The 25,599-nt window shown below is 40.8% G+C and overlaps 2 protein-coding genes across 2 annotated transcripts; both read right to left on the bottom strand.

The window, feature by feature from the left end:
* Nucleotides 1–779: 779 nt before the first annotated feature.
* Nucleotides 780–2,740, bottom strand: LOC129378683 (uncharacterized). The gene is made up of 2 exons (XM_055059086.1): nucleotides 2,000–2,740; nucleotides 780–984 (listed from the first exon to the last, which is right to left on the bottom strand). The coding sequence occupies exons 1-2, from the start codon at nucleotides 2,721–2,723 to the stop codon at nucleotides 842–844; spliced, it is 867 nt and encodes a 288-aa protein (XP_054915061.1). The 5' UTR covers nucleotides 2,724–2,740; the 3' UTR covers nucleotides 780–841.
* A 56-nt stretch (nucleotides 2,741–2,796) lies between these two features.
* Nucleotides 2,797–24,238, bottom strand: LOC129378662 (uncharacterized). Its single transcript, XM_055059053.1, has 12 exons — nucleotides 23,849–24,238; nucleotides 15,271–15,353; nucleotides 14,965–15,140; nucleotides 14,809–14,883; nucleotides 13,827–13,897; nucleotides 13,578–13,714; nucleotides 11,721–13,502; nucleotides 11,446–11,560; nucleotides 10,797–10,906; nucleotides 4,379–6,502; nucleotides 2,926–3,264; nucleotides 2,797–2,858 (listed from the first exon to the last, which is right to left on the bottom strand). The coding sequence occupies exons 2-12, from the start codon at nucleotides 15,344–15,346 to the stop codon at nucleotides 2,797–2,799; spliced, it is 5,067 nt and encodes a 1,688-aa protein (XP_054915028.1). The 5' UTR covers nucleotides 15,347–15,353; nucleotides 23,849–24,238.
* Nucleotides 24,239–25,599: the final 1,361 nt, after the last annotated feature.

Raw genomic sequence — 25,599 nt, 5'->3', positions numbered from 1 at the left:
TGCGATTTATCGAAAGGCAACACTTAAATATGATTGGACAAGGTCTTTTGAATCTCAACCATAAGAAGCTAATGGAATGGTTCTACCGCGGCAGGGCCATCCAGGTGAAGGGAAGCCATCCTGGTCTTCAGCGAGGCCCGCAGCTCCAGCTGTGAAGAGCTGGAGGTCTGGGAAAGACCTCCAGCTCTTCCTCGAAGAAGCAGAGGGGGGAGATGAGCAGGAGGAGAAATGGAGAAGCTGCCTTACTCCCTGAAGCCACGTAGATCTGGACCTCATCTGCGGTTTCCAGGCTGAACCTCTAGCCCAGGGCTGTGAGGTCACCGCCCCGGGCCAGGAGCATCCGCTTCTCATCTGCACCTCAGCATAATGCTGCCGCAGAATGGTGATGGTGTTGTAGGCCCAGTATTAGGGGCTCGGATGGCAGGCTTGATAGCAGAAGCCAGATTAGATGTGATCCGCTGAATAGCCAGTGGATCACGGTCATCCCGCGACACATTTTTAAGATTGTGTGTCGCCTCCAGCAGTCTGTGCAGGCCTCTGACCTTCTCCGCAAAGTGTGGGTCATCTGACTGCTGGTGATTGTTGAGGCTGGACGGTTGGAGGACCAGTCTGACTCCGACATGAAAGGTAAGTCATTATTATTGTCATTATCAACAACATCTTTATAATAGATGGCCAATTTGATTCTGATGTGGCATTTTTGAAAGTTAACCCTTGTTTAAAAGGGAACACTGTGCATCACTGAGAGTGAAAGTTTTAGAAAGATTACACACATTTTTATTTACAATATCAGAGTGCCCCACCTTCCTACACTGGCTAGCGGGGCCATCTATTTTAGCCACTATGTCCAGTAGCTGAGCAAACCAACAGCGGTGGCCTTGGACCAGTAGATGTTGTCCCAGGAACCCGGAAAGCCTGTCTCTGCAACGTCGGGATGAAGCGGCTGAGCTGCGCAATGTGGATGTTCATGTGAGTTAGGGTCACCTGTTCACAGAGGGGGAGTGCCAGCGAGAAATTTGAATGCAACTTTTGGAGCAACTTTGCATTAAAAGGGTCATTATTTACTGAATGTCATTTCATAACAACATTCGCAGAAATTCACAAAGACTGCCTTTATGTTCATGACAGACGTTCCGTCAAGTTTATGATGGTGTCATGTCAGTCTTGTTCACATCTGTCTCATGTTTTACTGTTTGCTATGTAATAACATAGTAACAGTCTAAACAAATATATATATTTTAAATTCTAAAGGGAAAATACTGCAGCTTACAGGTTGACCTTTAACATATTTCTAGAAAAGATAAAAATGATTTAGAAAAGTGTAACATTTTTATTAACATTTTTTAACATGCACATGCTGCCGAATACAACTTTTATAACAAATTTCTTTTACATATTATGTCATGTCAGTTTTATGCGCACCCCATCAAGTAAAGTGTCACTGAAATCTGACACATTTCTACATAATCTTGTATATCTTTAAAGAAACATGTTCCAGATTCACCTTTAAAGCTGCAGAACCTTATAAAAATTAGATTCCTTAAAAATATTTGTTTAAGCTTTCCTTTGTCATTACAGAAAAGCAAGAGACTTATAATCTGTGGGAAAATATTCCAGCTGTCTTCCACTGACATGATATTATGATAGTGTTGACAAATATGTAAAAAAATATATATATTTATATATATTGCTATAAAACTTATATTCTGCAGTTTTAATGTCATGACAGATGTACACAATAAAATCAAGTAAATTGAACAACTTTTTTCTTTCAGTGTGTTACTGCACAGACACAAAGTCAATCACGACTGATATCTCTAGACATTTTGTTGATGTTCTCAGGTTTGTAGAGAAAAATACAACAAAATTATTTTTGTATCGAATGTCTAATTTTATTAAGCTTCTTGCTGTTAATCATAAGTTATCAATGAAAAGCCTGACTTACTGCAGGTAGTTACAGGTAGTTCTTTAAAGCCTACTTCCACAGTGGTTGGCTCACCCAAAGCACGATAGGTCAGCATCCTCGGACGGCGGCGCTCTCTCTTTGGATAGCTCGATGTAGGCGGTGAGACAGCTGGATCATCTTCTTCCTCAGAAACCGTTTCCACAGATAGCTCAGGAGGATCCTGGTGCAGCTCCACGTCTTGGCTTCCATCTTCTGGTATGTTGTCCATCCATGCAGCCTGCGGTTCTTTCACTTTTGGTGCATTGTCTTGATCATGTAGGTCTGGTGTAAATGGTTCAGCATCTGGGTTTAAGCTGACAGCTCGGTGACCACTGTGCTGAGCAGGAGGAAACTGGCATACTAGCTCCATTTCCTCATCCCTCTCACTGTCTGAAGTTTCTTCTTGTGGACAAAGATGACATGACAATGTACTCGACTTAGTCTTTTTAGTCCTTTTTGAGCTTATTTCTGGGTTGTCGATTGGGAGACTGTCACAGGGGAGCAGGAGGTTCCTATGCAGCACACGACTTTTACCACCTCCTTCTGGTACTACTTCATACACTGGACTGATATCACTTCTCCTCTTTGTGATGATGTGTACTTTATCTTCCCAAAAGGATCTGAGCTTACCAGGGCCTCCTCTCTCTGATAAGTTGCGTACAAGCACACGCCCCCCAGGCTGCAGGTCAGCTCCATAAACTCTTTTGTCATATCCTTTTTTCCCTCTGTTTGATACACAGGTAGCATATTTGGTTGCGATCTCGTAAGCCTGCTGCATCCTGCTTTGCCAATCTTTGACATACTCAGCATAGTTTGTTGTGTTTCGTTTGGCTGTATGTTAAACAGGAGATCTATTGGCAGTCGTGGAGATCGTCCATAGAGCAAATAATATGGAGAAAAGCCTGTGGAATCACTGCGAGTGCAGTTATATGCATGCACCATCTTGCATAAGGACTTTTTCCAGTCAGCCTTTTGCGCACTTGTGAGTGTTCGGAGCATAGACAGCAGCGTTCGATTAAATCGCTCCACCTGTCCGTTCCCTTGTGGGTGGTAGCAGGTTGTGTGGGACCCTCGCACGTGACAACACCTCTGCAGTTGAGCCATCAGCTGGTTTTCAAATTCCTTCCCCATGTCGTGGTGGATTTTCTCTGGGAAGCCAAAGCGAAGGGCAAAGTCATCAAATAGTTTTTCCACTACTGTTTTTGCGGATTTGTTTTTTGTGGGGTAGGCCTGTGCAAAGCGAGTGTAGTGGTCCATTATAACCAAAATATACTCAAAACCTTGCTTGCAGGCCTCTAGATGCAGAAAATCGACTGACACTAGTTCGAAAGGACGTGTTGTCACAATGGGCATCAGTGGTGCTCTGGCTGCTCTCTGTGGTCGTTTTGACTTTAGACACTCACACACTTGGGTCACAAAATGTTCTGTGTCCTGCTGCATTCTGACCCAGTAAAACCTGTCTCGAATCAGATTCAGAGTCCTTTCGACCCCCAGATGACCCATCTCCTTGTGTAATTCTTGAAACACTAACAGATGGTGTTCTTTTGGCAAAACTAGCTGAGACTTATTTCTTGCTTTTCTGTATAAGATCCCATCATTGCTGATATACAGTTTTCGCCACTGCCTCAAAAGCACCCTGACGTCTGCAGGCTCAGTTTTCACCACTTCCCTGGGGGGGAATTGATCTTGGCTTTTATAGTACATGACTCGCTTGATGAGATTGTCGTTCTTTTGACTTTCTCTGATCTGTTCTGGTGTTAGTGGGGCAGCCAATGAGGATGAAGATGCATCACTTACTAAATCCAGTGTTTTGATGTAAGCCGTGGTTAACCAGACAGAGGGGGCATCTTGAAGCACAGTTACTCCCTGAATTGAAGCACTGATCACATCCTGAGTCACTTCCTTTGTGCATTGCTGCAATAAGTCATTTATGTCCAGTGGCATGCGAGAGAGGCCATCTGCGTCTGCATTGTGTTTGCCTGGTCGATATTTAATGGTGAAATTGAAATCTGCAAGTTGGGCAACCCACCTGTGACCTGTAGTGTTTAATTTGGCTGTGGTGAGAATGTAGGTCAGGGGGTTTATTATCTGTATATACAGTGAAGTTAGGTGCATGATACAGATAATCTCTAAATTTTTCACATATTGCCCACTTAAGTGCTAGGAATTCCAATTTTCCTGAATGCATGTGATAATTTTTCTCAGGTGGGGTCAGTGTTCTAGATCCGTACCCAATGACAACCATTTTGTTATTCTGTCTCTGATACAGAACCGCTCCCAATCCTTCCTGGGAAGCATCCACATGCAGAATAAATGGTTGAGTGAGATCTGGGTACCCAAGGATGGGAGGCTCACTGAGTTTGTCAATAAGTGTGTTTATTGTCTCTTGATGGGTCTGTGTCCAGTGAATGGGAGTGTTTGATGGGAGGTTACCTTTATTTCTTGCAGTGTTGATGTTCCGCCTGTCTTTATGCTTTTCTGATGGCGGATTTTCAGGTTGATTTTCAGGTGAACTGACCAGAAGCTGGTAGAGGGGCTTAGCCATTCTGGAGAAGTTTGGTATGTATGTTCGATAATAGAGGAATCCCAGCATTTTTCTCAGATCTCCTACAGTTGTGGGGGTTCTCTCCTTCAAAGATTGAACTGGTGCTACCTCTGCTGGATCCATCGTGTAGCCCTCACCAGAGACAAGGCGCCCCAGGAATCTCACTTTTCTTTTAAACACCTCACACTTCTTTGGGCTCAGCTTCACTCCATGCTTCTGGTATCTTTGCAACACAGTTCTCATGTGGTTGAGATGATCCTCAAAACTCGGGCTGTGAACTAAATTGTCATCCAGATAGGGCTGGCATATCACATCCCTTAACCCAATCAGGCACTCCTCCATGCTTCTTTGAAACTCTGCTGGGGCAGCACTCAAACCGAAGGGGATTCTGATCCACTGGTACAGACCCCATGGTGTTATAAAAGCAGTTAAGGGCTGACTTTTCTCATCCAGAAACCCTTGATGATAAGCCTTCCCCTGATCTAATACAGAGAACCAGGAGCTGCCAGTTAGAGAATCCAGCATGTCTTGGATTCGGGGAATGGGGTGGCGGTCAGGGACAGTTTTTCTGTTTAATTCCCGGTAGTCACAGCACAGCCTCAGAGTCCCATCTTTCTTCCTTACACACACCACTGGTGATGCATATGGAGAACGTGACTGAGTTATCCAGCCTCTATTCAGCAGATCTTGAAGGTATTCTTTAACTTCCTGATGTAATGGCTTGGGAACTGACATATATGTTTTCTTCACTGGAGTGGTGTCATGCAGAGTGATGTGAAGTTTCAAAGAGGGAATTAAACCTATGTCATCTTCATCATAGGCGAATGCATGACACTCTTCTCTCAGTATCTGTCTCACAGTCTGTCTTTGGCTTTCCGTTAAGTGGCAGAGGTCAACTGGAGGATCCCACTGTGTTGGCTTCTGTTGTTCTGCTTTGCTGTTGGTGATCAGACACTGTGCTGCAGGTGGCTTTGCTCTGGGTGAAATGTCATCTTTCTGTTGTTCACCATCAGTGATGTTCAACTGTTGTGCACTTACAGTATACGCTGTCTTTACTGATTCTAAGTGACCCAGGACTGTACGCTGATGTAGAGTGACATCATACTTATTGGTGTTGGACATTGGGATTGAGACAAATCCTGAGCTTTCCTTAGGAACTGTTATGAGACCCTCCTCACCGATGCTGACACCTTCTGGCAGCACCGAGTCCTCCAAAGGAACAAAAAGAAGGTCCTCTCCTCTGAACTGAGCTCCAGGATTAACTCTCACATGGATGATGGTGATTTGTCCAGCTGTTAATTTGATTTGACTTCTTCCTGTATGCACAAGACCCACATCAACCTGACTATCTGATGTCTGAATTAGTTTGACAATTGTCTGTGCAGTTTGGAAAGTTACAGCAAAGGCTCCACACACATTTTGGATGACTTCAGATTTCCTGTGTTTAAGTGTGTTATCTCCTAGAACTTCCTCTATGACATTGTAGCCAATTATTGGCTGTTGTGCCACACTGGAATCACTTGACACAAGTACTGGTACCAACAGGGGTTCTGCTGAGAGTGAGTCTTTACCGAGTCTAAATTCCACTTCCACCCAGCCCAGAAAAGGAATTTGTGTCTGATTGGCTGCAAGCCCAATAAGTGTATCCACCTCCAGTAGTTCATTCAGAGGTCTCACTCGCTGGTGTGGTAAGTGTAATTGTCTCCATTCTTCATTAATGAGACATGCCTGGGCACCAGTGTCCCATAATGCTTCTACTGGAGTGGCATCCAGCCAACAATGAACAAGGCATCTCTTACCTATGAGGCTCAGAAGTTTCTGTCTGCTCCGTGGATTCATGTAGTGAGTTGTTGGGGTAGATGAAAGTCCAGTATGGGAGCCTGTTTTGTTCGTGGTGGGACTGAGTGTTTTGTGTGGGGCTACTGAGGGTCCCGGCCCAGCAGCCCTTTCTAGTTTCCCTGCTGTCCCCTGTTCTGACGGCAGCCTCTGGCGAGGTGTCCTCCTTGACCACACTTGTAACAGTGAGTACACATCTCCCCTGACTGTGCTTCTCGACAGGCTGGGCAACCTCTGGGTTTGCTGTAGCTGTGTGTGGTGGCTCTCTCTAGCTGATGTTTCTTAGTAACACCCACTGTTTTCAACACCAATTTCTTTAGTTCTAACATTTCAGCCTTTAGTCCTTCAATGAGTTTAGTTGTTCCTGCTTCCTGTTCTGTGTTCTGACTTTTCTTGGCCCCTCTCAGTACACCTTTGGTTATTATGGCGTCCCCTACCTCACCTCTGGTTACAACTTCTTCGATGTAAGTAGGTTGGAACTCATTTATGCATTCTTCAGCTCTGACTTCATTTATTTTTGGGAACCTACTCACTGTGCCTTTTCTCAGTTTTTTTTTTTGCCTTTCTTGTTCCAAGTTTGCAGCTTCACTCACCCGCTCAATTAGGACCTCATCTGATACTGCAGGATTAGTCAGGTACGGTTTTAGTTGGAATTTTACTGCATCACTTAGCAGTCCAGTGTCTATGGAGCGCAGAAATTTTCTTTGTATCAGTTCTGGACTGAATTGTTCGCTTTCATCCTCTTCTTTTGATTTCCAGAGCATTTTTTCTTTCAGTTCTATAGCTCTAAATAGAAAATTCTGTGCCGATTCTTTTGGATCTTGTGAAATGTTCATCAGCTGATGAAGGAGGTCAGAGGAAGAGTCAACTTTAAAATGACTTCTTAGAATAATTTTCAGAGTGGACAAGGTCAGTCCTGTTTTGATTTCCAGCATGTGTCTCAGGTGGAGCCCTGGGCTTATGGCCCGTATGACTGCTTCCAGGATCTCCGTCTCTGAATATCCTTTCCTCTGCCCAGATTCCATTTGGTTGATCAGGCTCGTATATGACAGTTTATCCCTCTGACCAGCTTCTCCAATCTGCCCACAAATCCGAAACTCCCGCCTGAGGGTCACTTCTGGTATTTGAGGTGATGGAGCACGGTGTGGTTCAGTCTCCTCCATATGCGCCGTCGTGCTCAGTTTTTTTTTTCTAAAACCCCAATTTCCTCCTCAATCCGCTGTCGGGCTTTGTTTTGTTCCTCTTGCAATTCCTTGTACTTGCCTTTTAGTAAATTTAATTCACCTTCGTTAGATTGAATCTGTTCTGGTGTTCTGGCACGTTCCAACGTCCAAGATTCCATGAAGGTGATTAAATTCTGGAGAAACTGTTGAAACGATTCCGGTTCTTCCTCATTCCCGATATCGTCCAGTGTCGACTCTGCTAGTCTGATGAGGGAACGCCGAGTTTGGCCAGTAAACCCTCCTGAAGGTTCATCACTCTTGAGGCGTTTACAAACTAAAATCAGTTCTGACTTCTCAAACGTCAGCAGCGTTCGGCTCACTTCGTCTTGAAGCTGCTCCATCGGTATTTCCTCCTCCGACTTCGGTTCGTCTCGTTTGGATTAGTTACTTTAAGTTGAAACTCCTCCTGGGTCTGGCTCGCCAAAAATGTAGCGGTGAAACAATCAGACGAGCTTCCGAGATTGATTCCGCAACATTTTAATTTAATATTTGGTACAAAGTAACTACGTGAGCGGTATCGCTACACAGCCGTTAGAAAAACAAGAGACAGCACACCGTCCGTCTCCTTGCAACGGCGGAGGGATATTCACCCCCCTCCGCAACCACGTCGAACAGTGACACAACTCGCAAATGCCACACAATAAAACCCAAAACAGTATTAATTTACAACTATTCCATGAAAATGCTTGTGCGCCACACACACACAAACATGACTGACAGTGCTGAGACCCGCCTCCTGGCTCTGAATGATTGTTTCTCTGGAAGAAAGCAGAGGAGCTTCATTTTTTTCATGCATTATCTGTCTCATATTCTCCTGTCACAATATAGTGACAGATATGTTTTTTAACAAAAAAAAAAAACAAACATTTTCATATGACCCAACTTTAATAACTCGTTATCACAGGTTAACTATTCTTAATATTAAATTAAAACTCGCTTGTTTAAGTTAGCTTGTGGTGTTGACCTCTGCTTTATATTTTGAAGGCAATAGAGTTTCACAAGACTTATGCAACAAATCCCTTTCATTTCAATCAAATATTTATAAACTAGCCAACAAACAAATAGAATCAATAAGTCAATACATGAAAGTCAATACATGAAATAAAATGAGCTATAACATTCAGACGTACTATGTCTCTTGGCGTGTTGTACAGCCTTGTAAGATCTGAGCATGGCAAATGGATGCTAGGACAGAGTGAGGGGGCATACAAAAAAACATTTTGTACGGCAGTACAAAATGTTTGACCCCTGTGGTTCAAAAGAAAAAATAAGGACTGAGGATATTTTTTTTTTTACTAAATAAAAAATAAAGCTTTCTAATTTTCTATTTTGTATAAATGTTTAAGTAACATCAGTGTGAATGTAAAAATGATCCAGAACATATTTTGTATCTTGGACTGATGGCTAGGGAACAAAACAGCTGACTTACATCTGTACAGAGCCAGGCTTTTCTCCACTGGCAGTCGGCTCTGAAACGCACACAGTCCTCTCAACATGAACAATGACCTTTTGCTGCTGCTTTGCAAACATTTATTTCTACTGTTTCTTTGCTGCCCACCAGCTTCACTGCACACTGCTGTGAATTCATGTTTCACAACTGATGGAATTTATTATAGACCGACCATGACAGATACAAAATTTATGTCAACAGTGACTGAAGGCAAACCTAAAAAGTTAGATCTTAATCATAAATCCTTATTCAGCACTGTACCAACAAAACAGTTTGTGAAAAGTCCCAAAGATCCAATTCAGTAAACTGTTTGGTTATATGGTTTAACATTTAATTCCTGATGCTTTGTTTCCTGTCACTGGTTTGATCCCTTACTGCTTATACACGAGTATGTTTGCAGCTTCTAGGCTATCAGATACAATGCAGTACAGTGACACATATATGCCTCTATGTGTCACTGTACTGCAATGAACCTTACTAAAGCAATAGGCATTCTCTCTAAGCAATTTTGGTCTTTCAGACTAAAATTCCCCTAAATGTATTTATATGTAACAGCTATGTACTAATACCAAGCTCACCTCAAAGGTCTTTAACCTATAATTTTCATGTATAAGCTGATCATCAGGCCCCACTTTGTCACAATCAGTAAGTAGAACAAAAGGGTCAATTAAATATTTTTAAGTCTGTAGAAGATTATTTAAATTTGCAAGCAGATGGTCACATCAATCACCCTGACGGGTCATTCTGTTAATGTGTCTTATAAGTTAATAAATCCTATACTTGTTTGATGGCAGTTCATTTGATGTTTACTCAAAGTAGCATGTAAGGTGCAAATATATTTTGGCTAAGAAAAACTTTTAATTATACAAACTTACTTACCATAAGATGAGAGAATCATTGCTTCTCGCCATATGCGATTTGGATGCTAAGGACTTCCTAAGCTACATATGGCTCCACTGTGGTGGGAAGGGAAGGAGATGTTGTGTTTAAAAACTCAAATATATTCAGAGGCGACTTTTGCCTGAATTCTCCTGTCCTCACCAATAACAGCCAATGATCACCATTTTAAAAATAGTAAAGTATTGTTTAATTAGTACAACATTTTATTTATTTTCCTTTCATTTTACTCCCTCAATAATAAATATGAATAGCTCATGTAATAACTAAAAAAAAAACATGGATGAAAGACGCAGAAATAAGTATGAACATACATCTCCCCTCATTCACATAAAAAGAAAATCAGCTCTTCAGCTCATAAGCCTATTCATTGCAAACATTAAGTCACTCATACTATCACTCATTCATATCACAAATGGTATATCAATCTGTTAGGCCACCAGCCTGTTTTCCCTGGCTGCTGGGGAAAAAAGCCAGGGAAAATAATTTTGAAGGAATCCCTGAATAGAAAAAAAAAACTATACAAGCTTCAACAGATCTAATATGTTAAGATTTATACTCACAACACAAGCTGATGGACCAAAAAGTGGAGCTGGGAGATCTTCACTTAGCATGCTCACACAGCAAATCCTAAACATGGTTGGCTTAACTGAGACTTTATTCTGTGCAGCTGAACATCACAGGGAGTATCGGGTTATCAGCTTCCACTCGATTATTTACAGCTGGCCTCCCATCAGGAGCAAACAGCTGATACATCCCCAATGACAATGATGTAAAAAATCTAAAGTCTTAACACCACAAATTTGAACAAATTCTGAACTAGCATTCTCTGTAGGAAACTAGAACACTGGATTTATCACAAGGAAAAAGTATTTGTGTTGTTGTCTGTCCACAGCCCACCCCACTGTTTTCTTCTACTCCTTCGTCTTCTTCGTCTCTTCCTCCTGCCTTTAAACACCGGAGAACTCAGAAATGTGGTGTCTGTGAAATCATCTCCACGCCTAATTTTCCTGTTGGGGGAGGGGAAGAAAACAGAAATTCAGCACTGTGTTCCATTTTCTCTCTCTCTTTTCTTTTTAAAGACAAACACAAGTCTGGATAATATGACCAATCATAACACTAGTTCTAGTAATGATAGGTTGGTTATAGCTAACTTATTGATACAAATAAAACCTAATTTCAGAAAACAAATTACAAAAATGTTCAAAATTCATCAAGTTAAAATTAATTAAACCAGGGTCAATTTAGCCAGATGATTTATCACTGCACTCTTAACTGGCACGGTTCAAAGCTCAGTTGTGAGAACGGTCCAGTCAAAGTCCTGACATGAAGCCAACTGGAATTTGCAGAGAGACCTGTCCAAAGAAGTATGTAGATCTGGGTTGAAGGGGCATTACAGAATATCTAGAATGTTTAACCAGACCTGTGGTCTGCTGAAGCAAAAGTCAGAAACATAGACGGAGCTTTGAGTAACCAGCGTCACTGTAGCACTGGTCACATAGCCTGCGTTGCTCTCTGAGTTCCTTTCAGTGGGACCTGACGTTCTCACCTGTTCAGTGGTGGCTCCTTATAGGAGACCACACAGTTCTTTCTCCTGCTTCTTCCTTTATTTTCACCATATGGGTTTGGAAATGTGTTGGTAACAGTTGTTAGAGTTCTTCCTGCTGCAATGCACAGCAAAGCATTAGCTGTCAGCTAAACCAAAGTCAGACAAGGTTAGATTTTGTGTTTACAGTATTCCCTTATTGGGGTGAGTCTACCCAGAGTTCACAGGTAAACTCTGATACCCAAAGAACATCTATTGACAGTGGAGGAGACACCCACCTGGTGAGGCTCTAGTTGACCCCTCAGTCACCACCAGCCTGCATGATGGGCTCCTTTTTGGAGAGTTGGGTGCAGAATTGGATTCTGGGTCCAGAGTGCTGAGCTCTGCAAGCAGCGATGGTGGATCCACATCCATTATCAGAAAGCTGACATCCTGATGATCCATCTCATCATTAACAACCGATGTCCTTGTGTTATTGCTTTTGTCCTGACATGTCGGTCTGTGGATGACAAATGTCTTCCTTAGGTTCTTGGTTTCGGCTGCTGTGTGCAGCTTTGTCTTCCTTTGTAGTTTTGAAGCATTCCTGCCTTTGGAGTCTTTAGGATCAGGTGGATTTTCACCAATGTCATAATGATCATGGCTGAGGAGCATCTGAAAATCCTCTTTACCTTCCTTCCTGACCTTCAGACTGTAAGGGCTGCAGACAAGAAGCTCATCACGGCAGATGGGATGCAGACCAGATTCATCTTCAGATAAAACCTTTTTACTGCTTTTCCTTGTTTTTCTCTTTCGCCTGGAGTCGTAACCATCAGCATATTTCCCCAGTGACGATATCATCCTGTTCCTGGAACCTCCTGCTTCGTCTCGTCTGGATTTTTTAGATGTTGGGTTCTCTGAACGGTCACATTCATCTGCTGGCAGGACTTCCATGTTATGCTTTGATGTTTCCACCAGAGGGCGCTTTGAAGTGCTGTTGGTCTCTGTTTGCTGATTTGCCTGGAAATATCCAGAACTCTGAGACAGATCGTCTAGCAGCTCCTCAGCTGGGCAGTGGGGCTCTCCAGGAAGCATCATGTCACAATCCAGACCCAGCGAGTTACTGTTCCTAGAAAGAGAGATGACAAAAGTTTCTCTGCATCTCGGCCTGTTCTGCGTTTTCCTCCTGGCTGCAGGAGGCTGATTCTCCTCTGACCCGAGACCTGCCTCCTCCACTGGATGGAATATGTATTCATATGGTGGAGGTGGCTCTGTTTTTTCTGCTTCCTCTTCATCATGGACCTTCTCCGGTTTGGACTGTTGGCTCTCGTCATCATGAGGCAGACGGACTGACGAGGTCTTTTGAATGACCATAGAGCGCCTCCTTACTTTAGTTCTCGAACGTCTGTAGGTGATTTTAGAACTTGGTGAACCTTCTTCAGGTTCACTGCCCCCAGCCTTCAACAAGGTAACTTTAGAATTGGAAAAATAATTATTTAAATCTTGTGAGACAGTGTCACAGCTGTCAGTATCGCTCTTGGATGTCTTCTGGTGACTGGCAAGCTTGGGGATGCGAGATGCTTTCATATTGTTGCCGCGTTTTTTCGGTAACTGTACCTCAAGAACTCTTGAGTCTTTATCTTCTGGTTTATTTTTCTGAGTAGAAATTTTCACAGGTTCCTTATTTGGTCTGTGGTTGAAACCATTCTGGACATCTGGACTGGAACCCACCTGTTGACTCTCTGTGCCTTTTGTCTCACAGGAAGGACCTTTCTTCTTGGCTTTGGTTTCCACGGTGACAATTTCAACTGCGTTACTCAATGTAATCTCCATTGACGTATTGAGAAGCACTGTATTGTCAGTTCTTGCTAACTGAGACTCAACTTCTGAGGCTGACACACTTGGAGCGTTTACGTCACTAGAAAGGGATGTTGTGGAGTTTCCATGCGTTTGATTGTGCTGAGGACAGAGGACAGAGTTTATTTGAGAGCTGGACTGGGACAGGCGCTCCACTTCACTCCTGTCTGAGAGTGAAGTCTGAGTGGGTTGAACACGTTGACTGAAACGCCTTTCCTCTGCGTTTTCTGGGAAAAGACATTCATTTATAGTGAGGCAGTACATATTTGAAACACTGCACTGAATGATGCCAAATTACCCACCATGAAAAATATCAGAGGAGTTGCTGCATCTGGTTAGGGCACTTAAAACATCCAGATGAGGGTTTCCTTTGAGCAGACCTGGTGTAGCTTCTATGTTTTTGTTGTGACAGAAAAGATTCCTTAACATTTCAGGCCTCCTGTGTATAAGATAGAAATACAGAAAAATATAACTGTCAGATATCATTTACGTCCACTGAAACTACAACACCTACAAAGGACACAACAAAAGCAAACGCAGGAACTTCTGACCGCGCTGCTGCATCGTTCTCTTTGTTTTTATCTGTTGGGTAGTGGCAGCCCTCTGACAGTCTTGGAGAATCCTGAGGGAAAACACATTTTCAGCTTCAGCAGTTCAACCTATTGGTCTTCATTGAGGTTTTGTAGATTAGAAGTCAAGCTTTGGGTTCCACTGCAGGGGAAATAAATAGACTCCTCATTGGCATTCTTCCTTATATGGTACTGAATACATTGAGACCAAACATTTCAAGTCATACAGTTTAAAAGATAATTATCTTCAAAAATAAATTTCTTCAAAACTTCTGTTTTTGAAGAAAGTTACAAAAAAAAAAAAATCTTGGGAAAAAAATAAAAAAAAGTCAAACGCGGAAGTTAAATTTCTGTCTGTATTCGGTGTATGTAAAGTTGTTGTTTTCAACAATAGTGAAAAATGACAGGGATTTTTTTGTGCTTTTCCACACATTTTTTTTTCTGAGTAGTTATAGACTATAAAATTTGTTCATTTTGACTTCAAAAAACTTAAAAACGTTTTACTTTTTTTTTTACTATGACTAGAAAATAACAGAGGAAAAAGCGTAGTCGGGTGAAATGTGGACGATTAGCCTCCAGACACAGGCCAATCCATTCTGAGCATTTGGAAGCAACTTCAAGTTCCTGAGATCTACCTATGGACTTTGAGATGTATTTAGTCAGTGCCTCTCCTCAATGTAAGTCGAGGAAAATAATCTGAATTATTTCACCTCCACTTACATTGAGGTGAACAGACAATTGTGGAGTAAGTGTCAGTAAAAGAAAAGAAGATCTGAGTCTGGGAATTGGAATAAATCATAATAGTCACAACTTCAGTGTAAAAAAAACAAACAACCTTGCATGTCATATACATCATGACGCAGTCAAAATCAGAGGATGTAAATTTGATTAAAGTCACATTTAAGCAAGAAAAACATAATCTTGTGGTAAAAAAATATAATCTGATTGGTGACTCGTCTCTTACGTCATCAGAAACTAGTTCTGCCATCATGTCCAGCTGCTGTAGAGTGTTATTATGGAGATTTTTCAAGATGAGCATCTGTAGGAGCAGAACAATAACAAGTAGTGAACCAGATAATGGTCAAACTAAACTCCACATCAGCTGATATATCACACTCACCAGTTTCCTTTGGTTGTGTTTCTTGGTAGCCAGCTGGAAGCAGAGATCTTTGACCTGTTTTTGCAGGAGCACCACCTCCATCTCAAGCTGCCTGCTCTTCTCCTTTTGGGCCTGCAGAGCGAGAGCCAGGGCCTTGTTGTTGGTCTTCAGGGAGACCTTGAAGAAGGAGGAGGTGTCTGGTGTGAAAGAAATACGGTGTTATCACTACTCAAAATCTGTGACAGCCGCAACACAAATGAGATGGAGACTAACCCAATTCAATTTCAATTTATTGATCGCAAAAATAAATTAAATAATTAAACCTACTGATAATTTTGTTTTTGATCTTTGAAGCCACAGCTGACGTCTGCTTCGATGGTGTCATCGTTTTCCTGGGAGGCATCTTCAGACTGATGGATTAAAAAAACAAAAAAAAAAAGGAAGGCAGAGGCTTTAGCTTATTTAGCAGTAGTGAAACAAAAAGATACAAGACATGTTAAAACCATCAGACTCTAATGTTTCTTTTCTCATCTCTCCATTTAGCATTTAATATTCAGCATTAAAGGCTTTTTTATGCACATTTTGAAGTATCGCGTTAAAACAACTGTCAAAGACACACCCAGAAGCACGAATAGCAACGTTTTAACCAGGAAAGGTCCCATTTCACCCTAAATTAACACTCCACCATGGCTTGTCATTAATTAGCCAGCTGGTGGTTTCTGTCCTAACTTTGTCCAGCCTTACCGTCGATGAAAGTCCTCGAGTTGCAGCGCTTATCTTCTAAAAAATGAAAATCTTAGAAGGGAACGACACAAACTACTGTATTCAAGAATGTATCAGCTTTGCAAGCCTGTAATTGAAGACTGACAACTTTTTTCAAAAACAAACAAAAAATCCGCCAAACTTCCGAACATGCGCATTAACTAACTGACGTGAACTTCGCCATTATCTTTTTTTTTTTTTTTTTTTTTTTTTCTTTTTTTTTTTTTTTTAAACTCTTTATTACTATTATCAACATATACATTAAACATGTAATCGGCTTCAAATGTACATAAAATCTGAAAAACATGATGAAGCCGATCTCAGCTGCATCCATACAGACAAAAAGGAGGAACAAAAATAACAAGACAAAACAAAAAGACATACATTAGGGGTTTTCCAGCAATTTCATGATGATTATCATATCATATAGTTCTGTATCTTGACCTTTGTTCATGAAATTCAGCGATAAGAAGAGGTGGCAGAGATCCTTATGAAAAAAGGGGAAAGACGGTTTGGTTTTAAGGAAACGACATTTGTGTATGAAAAACTTGCCCATAATAATTATGACATTTAACAGAGTTTCAAATTTCTTTTCTTTTCTCATAGTCCCAAAGATAATATCATTCTTGGAAAAGTCCGGTAAGTTCGGGATTTTAGGAAAAAGCCAGTAGTGAATATCATCCCACAAAGCTTTGCAATACACACAATCATAGAAAAGATGTTCAGTCGACTCAATATCACCATTACAAAATAAACAAGTGTTATCATCAATAGCAAATCGAAGTCTAAGGAATTCCTTAGAAGGGTAAACGCCTGAAAAGATTTTGAAGTGGACTTCCTTGGCTTTTGGAGGAATGGGAAGCTTTAAATAATTTGTTCTAATTTTTTCTTTCTGATCTTTTGAAAAGAAATGCGATATAAAATTTGGATTGGATATAAACGGAAATAGAGAACTAATAAAGCATTCCCGAAGTTTTTTGTTTTTCAAATTCTTATCTGTGATATTGAGCCCATTAATCAATAGACCAGGAAGCTCAGCGGTTCTGCAATCAGGGATCTCATACAAACATTTAGCTGTAGATAAAATATTTGGGGGAATAGCTTTAATAATCTTTTGAAATACACTTTTATTTATTTGTAGGTTATATTTACCACTGAATTCTTCAAGAGACATAACCTTCCCATTATTTAATAAATGCATGACAGACCAAACACCTTGTTCTAGCCAATTATTTATAAAGATTGATTTATTATTAATTTTTACGTAACGGCAATTCCACAAAGGAGTATTGTGTGGGCTATAGTTATGTTTATAGATTAACTTCCAATATAATAAAACTTGCTGGTGAAAGAAGGAAAGTTTAACAGGTAGTTTTTTAACGTCAAAGTCACATCTAAGAAGAAAACTAACTCCACCCACATTTGAAAATATTTTACTCGGAATATGGAACCATAAAGCCCTTTGGTTTGTTAGGAAAGACCGAAGCCAATTCATTTTTAAAGTACCGTTCATGCTGTCAAATTCAATAGCTTGCAGTCCTCCATCTTCAAACCTTTTGATTAAATTACCTTTCCTGATATAGTGAGTTTTCTGTTTCCATATAAAATCAAAATTCATCCTATTGATGGATTTGATAGCTGAAGTGGGTATTCCTAATGTATATGCAGGATATATCAGTCTGGAGATACTTTCTATTTTGGTGAGAGCTATTCTTCCCAGAATAGATAAATCTCTGTGTGTCCACTTATTTAAATGAGTTTTACAATTTTGAATTTTTTCCCAGATATTTAGGTTTTCTAAATCAGATTTATTTTTATTTATATGCACACCCAAATATTTGACACTGGATTTTACAGGAATATTAAAAGCAGTCGATAGAGAGCAGTCTTTTAGAGGCAAAATTTCACATTTGTTTAAATTTAATTTAAGACCTGAAGCATTTGAGAAGGAATCAATCAATTTAAGAATTTTTGGAATTTCATTCAGATTATTAAAGAAAATGGTTGTGTCATCAGCGAGTTGACTAATAGAAAACTCCTTACCCATTACAGCTAATTTACCAAATTGAGCATTTTTAATTGATATGGAAAGCATTTCTGCAGCAGCAATAAACAGCAATGGAGAGATTGGACAACCTTGCTTTATACCTTTGTTGATGCTAAATCTGTGTGAGGTACCATGTGGAAGACACACTGAACTATTGGTATCTTTGTAAAATGTCCTAATTACGTTAATAAATTTATCACAAATCCAAACAAAGCTAAAGCTTTGAACATAAATTCATGTTCTATCATATCAAAGGCTTTATAAAAGTCTAAAAATAATACAAAGCCTTCATTTTCTACTAAGTGATTATAGTCAATTAAGTCCAAAATAAGACGAATGTTATTATGTATAGAGCGCCCTTTTATAAAACCAGATTGAGTGTCAGAAATAATCTGGGATATGCCTGATTTTAATCTGTTGGCAAAAATGTGTGTCAGAAGCTTGTAATCATTATTTAATAATGTTATCGGCCTTAAATGATCAAGGATAGTTGGATCTTTCCCGGGTTTAGGAATGAGTGTGATGACACCTTGTTTCATAGTGTGAGTTAAACAATTATTTTCTAATAGTTCTGTAATCATTCCAAACACAAGTGTTCTGATTTGGACCCAAAAGTGTTTATAAAAGTTACTTGTCAAGCCGTCGCAGCCTGGAGCTTTGTCCTTGGATAAAGCGCCCAAGGCTTTATCCAATTCCTCTATAGTGATATCTGCCTCACATATTTGCTTATAATTGTCATCAATTTTAGGAATCAAATGTCGAACAGAGTTAAAGAATATTTCTGTCATTGAGTTATTATATTCAGAAGAATATAAATTGCTATAGAAGCTAAAAATTTCCTTGGATATTAATTTTGAGTCAGTGCATGGTTTATTATTAATTTGCAAGCAATTCACTGCATTTCTCTCCTGTTTTTTTTTCTAATCTACAGAAATATGCAGTACTTTTTCACCATCCTCAATCCACTTCGCTCGGGACCTTTAAGTAAGCTCCTTTGGCTTTTTTAGTATAAAAATCATCTAATTCAGTCTGCAGAATTTTTTTGCGCTGTTTGTCCTCATTATTAAAAAACGGTTTAGAACAGATGTGACTAAGTTCTTGAATGATTTTTAATTCCTTTTCCTTATTTTGGATAGCTATCAATTTGCTGTGTTTAATTGAGATTTCACGACTTTTTAAATTTAAAATTCCCATTTCTTTGTATAAGAACTCAGATTTGTATCATTGCAAATTAAATTGAGAAGCTCCAGGATTTCATTATTAAATTTTTCATTGTTAAGGAGGGTTGAGTTGAACTTCCAGTAACCTTTGTTGTGGGATGTTTTCAGTTGAGTTGTGATACTGAGTTGTATTACACAGTGATCAGACAAAGGTGCAGGTGAAATTCTAGCATTTACATTATTTTGCATCAGACTGTTTGAAATTAGCCAGAAATCAATACGTGATTTAGCTGAGCCATCAGGTCTGAACCAGGAGAAAGACTGACTGCTCTGATTTGCTTCTCTCCAAGGATCCACCAAATTCAGAGATAAACAAAAATTTTGTAAAACCACATTTATATGATGAGATTGGAATTTAGAGGGAGATCTATCAAGCCATTCATTGTACACCATATTAAAATCTCCACCCAATATGAGATTGTTCGTGGGATATTTCTGAGATAGTTCTTTTAGTTGACTAGTTAGTTCAGACAATAAGGATTTGTTCTGAGCAACACTGTTGTAACCATAGACGTTACAGAGAATCAGAAAACTAGTTTCCATTTTGAGTACACACATAATCCAGTGGCCCTGTTTGTCTTTCCTATGAGTTTCTAGTTTTTTCTGAAAATTTTGAAATAGTAAAGCAACACCAGCAGATTTATTAGTACCATGAGATAAAATTATTTTTCCCCCCATTGATTTGACCAGAAGTTCTCATCTGCCTTAATAGAGTGAGTTTCTTGTAAAAATATGCAGTTAGCATTTGTATTTTGTATTTGTATTATCTTTTTCTTGTTGCTGCCATTATTGTTGCACTACTATCATCGCTTAGATTTTAATATTTATTTTCCCTCTACCTCTCCAATGAGACCATTTTTAATTCAATATTTTTCTTTTTCCTTCTTTACTATTTAACTGAGCAATCACATTATTACCACATTATTTCCTATTCAAACTTTTTACCCCCTGACTTTAGTTTAAATTCTTATTTTGAAACTATTTATTTTTAGTAATATTTCTGATAAATTACTGAATATTTTTAGGAGTGAAATGAGTAGTGCACCATTTTAGGGTTCACGTAATGGCTCTGAATGCAGCTGAAGCTGTCTGTTCTCAGGCTATAGTCTGTTGACGCTCGGTGCTTGATTAGTCAGGGCTGGGCTTGCTGCTTGTTGTTTTAAGGGAGTCGGCTTCTTCTTCCAAATGTTTGACAGCTGCAGCCACTTCAGGAATTGGAGTACTCCTCTGCTCTCAGTTATGTCAGCTTCATAAAGTTAATAGGTAACCTGCTTGTTTTACATTTTGCTTTTACTCTTCACTGACCAACGCAGATGCAGATTCCCGACTAGTTAGCACTCGAAGCTAACCACATACAGCCTGATAGGCATCAGCGGCTGCTAACATTAGCCAACCCTCAGCTTAGATTAATAAGCTTTCTTGGCTGCTTCTGCGAATTATAAGCCTCTAAGTCATAACATTATCTTTAAGTTGTCAATAAAAGCAACCCATTATGAAAGTCTGACACTTTCGTTTACTCGTACAAATCTAATTGAATCTGCCCCGTTTCGCTTTAGTGTCTCTGTTAAAAACCAGCGTGTGAGGGGTTTTCTGTCAGCTCCCCTGGTGACTCAGAGACCGTTCGAGCCGGGTCAGGGCGGTGCTTTCTCTTTTCCGGGTCTGGGACTTTGCTATAAAGCTTCGGTCTGTTTAGATCACATGATAAGGTGAGCGGAGTGTGATGCCTTTTACATCGGCTTTCTCTGCACTGTAATCCAAGATGGCATGCATTTCCAACTCCAGCTCTATTGCCTTTTTCAGAAGGTAAGCGCTGCAGAATCTCCAGGACACGCGTTTCCTTTTTGTTTCAGTCGAGCACACAGGGAGCAGGGGCATGAGAGTCTCAATTAACTGTCAGCCGACCGCTATTGAAGAGGGCCACCATGGACCTGGGGCATCTCTGTTGGTAAGTACTTGAGGCTCATAATCCGACTGATGAAGAAGGTCTAAGAGAGTGGGAATATCATTACCAAGTATAACTGAATATGGCAAAGAGGGAACTACAGCTACTTGTACCAGGTATGTTTGACCTCCCACTGTCAAATACACCTCTGCACTAGGGTAGACATGCTCATCTCCATGTATACAGCTTATTTTAACCCCCACCTCACTTAACTTTTCATCTGGGATTAAGCTTGCATGTACTAAAGACTGAAAACACCCAGAATCAAGCAATGCTTCTTCTTTCTTCCCATTAACTAGCACAGAAGCCGTACAAGCTTTTCTTTTTTCAACATCAGTAGCCGCTCTTGGAATTGAACACATCAGTGATGGCTTTGATTTTAGGGCGGGACAAAATGTTGCGTATGGCCAAAACCATTACAGTTGTAACATCTAATATCCTGACCTGACGACTTATGAAATGACTTTTTAACCTTAGCAGGTCGATGGGAAGGGAACTGCTTAAAACTAGAACCATTTCTAGCCTGACTTAGACCAGAGCCCTGTTCACCCCCAGTGGACTTACTTGGTTGGGCATAATGAGTCTCTTGGCCAGCATAGGTGCTCCAGCTCCCCCTCCTGGCTGATCTGAAGACCTCTGCGAGAGTAGCTGCTTCTTCTGCCGTCTTCGGGTCACGCTCACGTATCCAGACCTCCAATTCTGGATTAACCATCCTTAAAAACTGCTCCAGAATTATCTGCTCAGATATTTCTTGCACAGTAGATTTATCAGGTTTGATCCATCTTGAAAACAAGTCTTTCAGTCGAACATAAAGTTCATGCGGCGTCTCACCTGATTCAATCTTTAGGCATCTGAAGCGTCGTCGATAAGTATCAGCAGTAATTTCATATTTTGCCAGAATTGCCTCTTTCAGTTTATCATAGTTCTGAGAGTCAGCAATATCCATTAGAACATAGGCTGTGCGGGCCTTTCCAGTCAACAGAGGGACCAGACGAATCGCCCACTCATCTCTGGACCAACGACACACCTGGGCCATCCTCTCGAACGTCGTCAGAAAATGCTCAATGTCGTCATCCGTCGATAAGGGAAGAAATTTTGGTTCAATTATGGACCTGGAACCATGAGCCACCTGAATATCACCACCATCTGATTCTTCTGCAGGTGCTTCAGATGTTGAAGGTTGATCCTGTGTGTCTGACTCATCCTGTTTTTCCAGTACCGCATTCACTTGCAGCTGCATTTGTTGAAACTGATGCTGATACTTTTCCACCTCTGCTCCTGGCGGGAAAAATCTTTATCCATCTTCATGTCTCTAGCCACCTGAGACCGCATGATGGATTTCACCAACACCGCCAGTTCCTCCAACTTATCTTCAGGGTTGGTCGCTGCCATGGTTTTCATTTCAGAGGAAGCTCCAGCTGCTTCATCAGGCTCTCCCTCTTGGCCTGGCTTTTTACCACCTCTGGTCATCATCTTTGCACTGTGGCATGAATAGACGCACTTCTGACACCACTTGTAACAGGTTGGCCTTTTACGGCTGGATTTTTCAGTACAGATTGATGATATCAGGCAGAGTTTAGGTGGAACAGCAGGTTTATTCCTCCCAGCATCACAAACAATGTCACACTCTTGGTCTTACAAACATCTCAATGTCTCAATATCTGTCTCACAGGTGAAAATTGCAATCTTAAATAGTCCCAGCTGTGACAGTTAAAACAATCTGAAAATTCATAAGATAATCCCAATTAATGAGCCTCTGGGACATAATTGCCCAGCAGACAAGATAAAGGCTAATATAAAAACTACATATTTACCAAGAAAAGAGAGGATTTACACCACATGTGCACTTCTACCACTGAACAACTTTTGTATACACTGTAGTCTATCTTTGTCAGCGCAACTAAAGATGCTAAGTTCTCATGGTCAGTGTGCTATATATATTTGCATTTACAAGACCAGCATATATGCTTAACACGAAAGAGTCAGCTGCACCATTAGGATCCATCCAAAATAGAACAAGGGATAAGCTTTCCTGTCTTATCCACGAGAAGTACATAATAGGACTCAGTCTTACACATATTGATCTGTTATCCAGCTCATTAGCATGCAGTAATTGGGACCGGGCATAAAAAAAGTTATGATGCATAGATTTGAAATAAACATCCAGCCAGGGCAATAACAAAATGGTTTAGATAAAGGCATTTCCAGGAGAAAAGATGTCAAAGTTGCAGTCAGGATGACCTTAAGTTAATTTGGAAAGAAGAAGGAGCAATAAAACTCTAGATGTGCAAAGCAAGTGGAGTGCCAAAATGCATGTGGGTATAAAGGGTATATAAATTGTCTGTATAAATATCTGCAGAGTGGAAAACTAAGTGTAGTTCATTTTTTGTGTGAACAATCTTGACCAATAAAGCTGATTCTGATGAACAGCAACTGACAGAAAAAAAGCAATCACATATTGATCACAATCGCAGAAGAAGTGATCACAACATCATCGCCACCTATAAATTAGTGTCTGCATTAAGCCAACATAGGGATTCTTCACCCATATCTCCTGAAAACAACTAAAGTCAGTCTATTTCTTATCCCAAGGTGACCATTTTCTGACAAACGCCTCACGTTACAAGGTGCATCTGCAAGGATCAGGTGACAGATTGCACCAATTGGTGCGCATGCATCCAGTTAAAGCAGCCAGTGTGCATTTCAGTTACCTGGCAACCTCTTTGAGAAAGTTGTAACTAGAGTCAGGCATGGGAAATTTACAGTAGCAGCTGGCAAAATAACCACACATATGAAACGTCATCACTGGCAGCAGTTTCTCATCATATCCAAATCTCCCTGAAATGATGGGTTGATTTTTGCCCCATACACTATCTCATTTTCTATAGTTGCCTTGTATGACAGTAGAGACAGAGAGAGATGTTTTCTTCTTACCACCAACACTGAAGTTCTGACAGCCTCACTGACGCTCTGCCTGAGCTCCGCCGCGGTCCCAGGCTTATTGAGCCCCCTGGTAAACTTCCTCGGCTCAGGTGGACCAGAATCCATCGCGCAGTTCACCTTTCATCTGGCAGGAGCAGAGCAATACCGAGGTGAGAGTGGGAACGCCTATCTGATAGGTTTTACAATGCCGTTGTACCTGAAGTAAACTCATCGCCAACGCTGCGGCTCCCGGACAACTCCGCTAAGTGTCACGCCCATTTCTGTGTATTGGTATCCAATTGGACAGCAGCGAAAACCAAAGGCGCCCATCATGTCTCCAGCCAACACCCTATGACTTCTTTTCGGAGTTTTTTTTTTTTTTTTAATTCAGCTTCCTTAACATCCGTCTTTAATTTGCGTTTCAGTTGCTTATGTTTTAATTTCTGATGCGACACAAGAAGCTGTCATGGGTGTAAAAGGTTGGAATGCGCTCAGTTACGCGTTGATCTCAAGATACCGCAATCCGATGTCGCCACCTGCTGGAACAGGAATGTAACTACCATAGATATAGAGGGGACAAATAGGTCTGTCATATTCTGAGTGGAAACCACTATGAGTATTTTTTGGAAAAATTAAAATATAAATGAGATAATTAAATAATAAGAACTCAGCCGGGTATTTCACTTGTTAATTATTATTATTGTTTTAATAATATGATATTATTTTTAAAAATTACCTGATAATTCCAGCTTTTTTGGACTTTATTATCAAGAAATATTGCAAAGACAGAGGAAAAATTGATTGATGAATTACAACAGCAGCAATTTCCTTACGAATGATGCAAAGTGACGATGGTGCACAAACAAAATAAGTTAATACAACACAAGACAGTCACGTTTCTTGTATTTACAGTTACACGATTGGATAAAGAACCGTTTACTTAATTGCCAACAATAATAAAACTACTAATTTTTCTTGTGTTGATTTAACGTGATTAAATTGGACTACTAAAACCACCGCGATCACATTTTATCACCACCGGAAATTATGCGATTTATCGAAAGGCAACACTTAAATATGATTGGACAAGGTCTTTTGAATCTCAACCAATAAGAAGCTAATGGAATGGTTCTACCGCGGCAGGGCCATCCAGGTGAAGGGAAGCCATCCTGGTCTTCAGCGAGGCCCGCAGCTCCAGCTGTGAAGAGCTGGAGGTCTCGGGAAAGACCTCCAGCTCTTCCTCGAAGAAGCAGAGGAGGGGGGAGATGAGCAGGAGGAGAATGGAGAAGCTGCCTTACTCCCTGGAAGCCACGTAGATCTGGACCTCATCTGCGGTTTCCAGGCTGAACCTCTAGCCCAGGGGCTGTGAGGTCACCGCCCCGGGCCAGGAGCATCCGCTTCTCATCTGCACCTCAGCATAATGCTGCCGCAGAATGGTGATGGTGTTGTAGGCCCAGTATTAGGGGCTCGGATGGGCAGGCTTGATAGCAGAAGCCAGATTAGATGTGATCCGCTGAATAGCCAGTGGATCACGGTCATCCCGCGACACATTTTTAAGATTGTGTGTCGCCTCCAGCAGTCTGTGCAGGCCTCTGACCTTCTCCGCAAAGTGTGGGTCATCTGACTGCTGGTGATTGTTGAGGCTGGACGGTTGGAGGAGACCAGTCTGACTCCGACATGAAAGGTAAGTCATTATTATTGTCATTATCAACAACATCTTTATAATAGATGGCCAATTTGATTCTGATGTGGCATTTTTGAAA

This window comes from Poeciliopsis prolifica, unplaced genomic scaffold (assembly GCF_027474105.1).
Source record: "Poeciliopsis prolifica strain line A6 unplaced genomic scaffold, Auburn_PproV2 SCAFFOLD053, whole genome shotgun sequence".
NCBI classification, from domain to species: Eukaryota; Metazoa; Chordata; class Actinopteri; order Cyprinodontiformes; family Poeciliidae; genus Poeciliopsis; species Poeciliopsis prolifica.
The sequence above is the reverse complement of the archived record's forward strand: the minus strand, read 5'-3'. Positions and strand labels throughout refer to the sequence as shown.